This window comes from Coenobita brevimanus, chromosome 95, assembly GCF_032717465.1.
Source record: "Coenobita brevimanus isolate Jiangsu-jjx chromosome 95, ASM3271746v2, whole genome shotgun sequence".
In the NCBI taxonomy this organism is placed as follows: Eukaryota; Metazoa; Arthropoda; class Malacostraca; order Decapoda; family Coenobitidae; genus Coenobita; species Coenobita brevimanus.
Window position 1 is genome coordinate 2,876,598 of NC_137048.1, and position 4,781 is coordinate 2,881,378.

Genomic DNA, 4,781 nt, shown 5'->3' on the forward strand with positions numbered 1-4,781 from the left:
GGGTGTCAGTACTATATTAAGTGGAAAGGTAAATCCATATCTAAGGAAACTGTCATTATGTCTTCTCTTTGCTGTTGACATCTTTTCTCCACAAAACTTCAAAAACAAAATCACCATTCTGACTTACTGATAACTCACTACAATTTATGCAAGTACACAGAAAGTACACATACATACAGATAAAGATTAAAATAACATTATCTGGCGACAGTATTTTGTCGCCACCGACGCAGTGGTCGCCTTGGTACCTATATAGCCCCCCAAAGTCACCAAAAGTCGCTCAAGCAGGCAATGGGTTGGATTGTAACTCGGACTCCTTTCGGGGCTTTTAGACGTAAGGCTGCTGAATATACTGTATATATGTAGTACTACAGTGTAGCGTGACAAAAGAAGTCTCGTGTAAAATACTGTAACAGTGTGACAAAGGATGAGCCTGTGAGAATGAGTGGTCGAAAGAGCGTTAGTATTAGGGAAGATGTGTGAGTCGAAAGTGTTGGAAGTAAGAGCGTGTGTGCAAGGGTTGTTTGTGGCGAATAAAGTGGCCAAAGAGAAATAAATACTATGCGAGGGAAGGACAATTTGTTAAGAAACAGTGAGCTAGAATATGACTGAAAATGATATGTGAGCATGATGTGTAACAGTGAACGGTGTGTGAAGAAGAATGGGGCAAAGAAGGAGGCAGACTGAGGGGGTAATGTTGTGTAAAATGTGTGTGCGGAGAGAGAGAGAGAGAGAGAGAGAGAGAGAGAGAGAGAAGCTAATGAGGAATTTGGGGGATCCTTTGTCCATATTAATTATGAGAGAGAGAGAGAGAGAGAGAGTGTGTGTGTGTGTGTGTGTGTGTGTGTGTGTGTGTGTGTGTGTGTGTGTGTGTGTGTGTATGTGTGAATGAGTGAATACGTGGGCGTGGATGACAGGGTGTGTGCATCTAGCAGTAGGTGCATAAAAGGTACAGTACAAGGGACGGGAGCGTTTGTATCAGAGTGAAGGAAATGAGGCTTCTTGAATGTGGGGATTAATACTTTGTCTTCTCATTTTGAACCCAATATTACAAGCATATGATGTCAGTGATCAATTAGATATTAATATTTTACTGCACGATCATCCATTAGTCGTACCTCGAAAGGATTGCGGGATTCGTTCGAACCTTTTGAACTCGGTGCTGCCGTGCCTGATATGCATATATAACTCTAATTCTGCAAAGTATGTTACATTGTGCATAATATTTTAACTAAGTAATGTGTGCATACCATGCCTTAGCCTACTAGCTTATTAATAATCTTTCTGATCTCATTTTGTTCAATGTACTCATGGTTCACCTACCCTGAGCCAAGCCTTACACGTACCCATATAAATAATACACATCATTCGTTTATATTATATATCTTACGAGTATTGCAGGTACATTTCAGATGAATGCAATATGCATACACATGCTCTATATAGGCTACTAACCTTTCCAGCCTATATGGACAGAGAATCTCAAAGTAATGGTATGATCTTAATAACCGGGCTTCCCAGCTCATTCATACCCCTGAAGATTCAATATAAACCAAGAAACTGGTGCCACATCAACCAAAAAGCACCAGCCGCTGTAACACTTATCAGTTCAGGTAATTTTACAGTAAACCACAAAAGACCTGGTCAGCTCACATTCGTAGTTGCACTCTGAAGCATCTGAGATTCGAGGACTGACGCTGTTGATAGTTGTTCCTCAGCCAGCAGCTGTCGTATTGAAGTGATGGGAGAGGGGAGGGGAGAAGGGAGGTGTGGGACGACGAAGCTATAGAATAATTCCGAATGGTAGTTACTTATGAAACGAAATTTCCACAGACTGATAAAGTTGATATTGTATTTTAATTACAATGATAATGAAAGTACGGGATAACCACATCCTAATATGGCACAACGGGTGTCACTTTTTTATTACCAAAGTTAGAGTGCATGAATAATATTGAGCAGTTGATGTGAATTTTCCCAAACCCAAACACACCTATACTGTTCAAGACATATAGGATTCATGCAGGAATATTAGCCCATGTTTATTAGTTCTTGGCTCGAATGATGAGTACCGTTTATTATAAAGAAGACTGATGGCCTTGTTGGTGTCTAACTTGAGCAAGAATGGTCTGAAGTGATGTGAATAAATTTAACTGCCTTGTTGGTGTCTATCTTGATGAGCAAGAATGGCCTAACACGATGCATATAGTATTAACTATGAAATTTAACAACATTTGTTTCACGTAACTCTCCAAGCATAATTTTATTATTAAATGAGCAAGTATTGCTGCTGCCCCTGGCAGTAGTTTATAACCCGAGACACTTACTTTATATAATCTACCTAAATGAGGTAGTTTTAGAAAGCTTGCGCTGGACCCTTCGGTTCATAAGGTTGACAGACCTACAGTATTTGTGTGTGTGTGTGTGTGTGTAAAATAAAAGCCAAAAATTCATTTTCCCTTTATTACCATGGGATCACAATTTTCAATTTATTCTTGACTGCATCCGTCATCACCACTCCAGACATTTTTTATCCTTTCCTTTAGCTTCACGACCCCCCACCCTCACTTATCCCTCCCCTCCCCCCATAACCGACCCATCACGACATCTGATGGCTGGGGAATGAACTGCCATCAACTGCGTCATTCCTCGAGCCTCTGATGCTTCAGAGTCAAACTGTTTTGATTGTGAGCTGTGCAGAACTTTAGGACAGGGAGTGAGAACCGGACGAGCAACGATGGAAGACGCATTTGCTACTGCGTGCGACCTGTTGAAGCGGGCAAATAGCACACCTCAATCTCAGGCGGCCCGGAAGAAAATCAAGGGAACCTTGGTTTGGTTCAACGTCAGGGCGGGGTACGGTTTCATCAAGCGCCACGATACTGGCGCTGATACTTTCGTGCACCGCCGGGCTGTCGTTGCACCAAACCCTCTGCATCTCCAGCACTCCCTCGGGGACGATGAGTCGGTTGAGTTTTGTTGCTTTGGGACTCCCAAGGGTCCTGAGGCTCGGGATGTTACTGGACTGGGATGCCTGGCCGTGCAGGGTTCTACCTTTGCCCGGCAGTGTTTCACGGCCAGGGGAAGCCAGGCCAGGGATCCTGTGAGTTCTGGGGAAATAAGCACCATAGTGGAGATGTGCGGGGGTGACAAGGGGGTTTTGCATTTTCTTCTCCCCAAGATCTTTGAGGAGAACGGGCTGCCTCGCCTTGTCATCCCAGAGTGCATCGCTCGCGATGTACACTTTATTCCTTGCTGACTAGAGTGCCGGGCCTGGCATCCGCAACCTGCTGCTCCCTCAATAGACAGCGGAAGAGGCTGAGGCTGCATGCCTCCATTAATCGGAGGACTGCCAGCCAGATTATCGAACCGGCATCAGAACTGGACGTGGATGACCACGGCTGAAGTACACCACCCTTCGTCAGAGACCGAGGAGGAGTGGGACTCTTCTGCCTCTGCATCCATTGCTGAGGATGCGTCGACCTACTCCTCGGCTGGGAAGTAGATCGATGAGTCCTCCCCTCCTCAGGTGGAGGAGGGTAGCCCCTCAACTGGGGAAGGGCAGCCCATCTCGCCCTGCTATTGTGGACTAAAAAGATTGGCTAAACGCAACTTCCTACCACCGCCTCCTGACACTCGCCGCCCACACCCGGTCGTATTATCTCAGAGCCACGACCTACTCCAACGTCAACAATCTGCTCCGGGCAGCAGACCTGGGTGAGGGGATTTCACCCATTCTGATTGTCAGGGGGGAGGAAGTACGTATAGTCGATCTACGAGCAGTTTACTTCATGCTCCCACTCTGTTTGGCTCCCTAGATTGGCCGTTATGTGCGCTGCTTGAGCTTGGTGGTGACTTGATTTTCTAAAACTCTTTGGCCTAATGCCCCACATAGCGGGTGATGACCATAAAGCCATAATAAAAAAAAAAAAAAAGAGAGAGAATTAGTTGTTGACTGCACCTCCTTCCTCACAGAACGTTGGTCTTCTCTCTCATGTTATCGTACTGACCTGAACATGGCTTTAATTGCAAACCTACCGGAATATCACTAAATATCCTGATGTAACTCTGGATGCCATGTTATTTGCGATGATTATGATATATTGTTTGCAAAGTCACAAACTTTTTTATATATATTACACGTCTGACAGCACTGTTTGATCATTTTTTATATTTGCTCATTTTTCTTTTTAATACATATTTCTAACGAAGACCTCCATTATCCCAGTGGAGTGATATTACCCCTTTAGAGGTAATTACCCTCCGGTTGAGAACCCCTGGTCTAGAGAATGATAAAAGGTGTCGGTATTTATGACTGTAAAATATCCAACTGAATATCTGTAATGTAGTGTCTCGAGAGAGACTATGGGGAAGATCATGAGACATTATGGAATACCAGAGGAGTTTGTGAGGGTCATTATGAACATGCATGAGGACACATTTTGTAAAGTGATGGTTGATGGTTGTCTGAGTGATTCGTTTGAAGTCAAGTCCAGAGTAATTCAAGGTGGTGTTCTATCGCCTTTACTATTTATATTGGTCATTGATTACATTATGAAACGCGTTGGAACAAAAACCGGTGCAGGTATACTTTGGGGAGAGAACAGGAAACTTTTGGATTTAGATTATGCAGATGATATAATTTTGATTTGTGATGGGCCAGAAGAGATGCAGAGAGTGTTGGATTGTTTGGTGAGTGAAGGTCGCAGGGTGGGTTTGGTTATTAATTGTGGAAAAACTGAAATAATCAATATGAATATGGAAAATGTCCAGGAATGTGT

The 4,781-nt window shown here is 43.8% G+C and overlaps 1 protein-coding gene across 1 annotated transcript; it reads left to right on the forward strand.

Annotated features, from left to right (window-relative positions):
- The first annotated feature begins 2,737 nt into the window (after positions 1 to 2,737).
- Positions 2,738 to 3,259, forward strand: LOC145413173 (Y-box-binding protein 2-B-like). Its single transcript, XM_080282899.1, has one exon. It carries the CDS (start codon positions 2,738 to 2,740, stop codon positions 3,257 to 3,259), a length of 522 nt encoding a protein of 173 aa, XP_080139025.1.
- Positions 3,260 to 4,781: the final 1,522 nt, after the last annotated feature.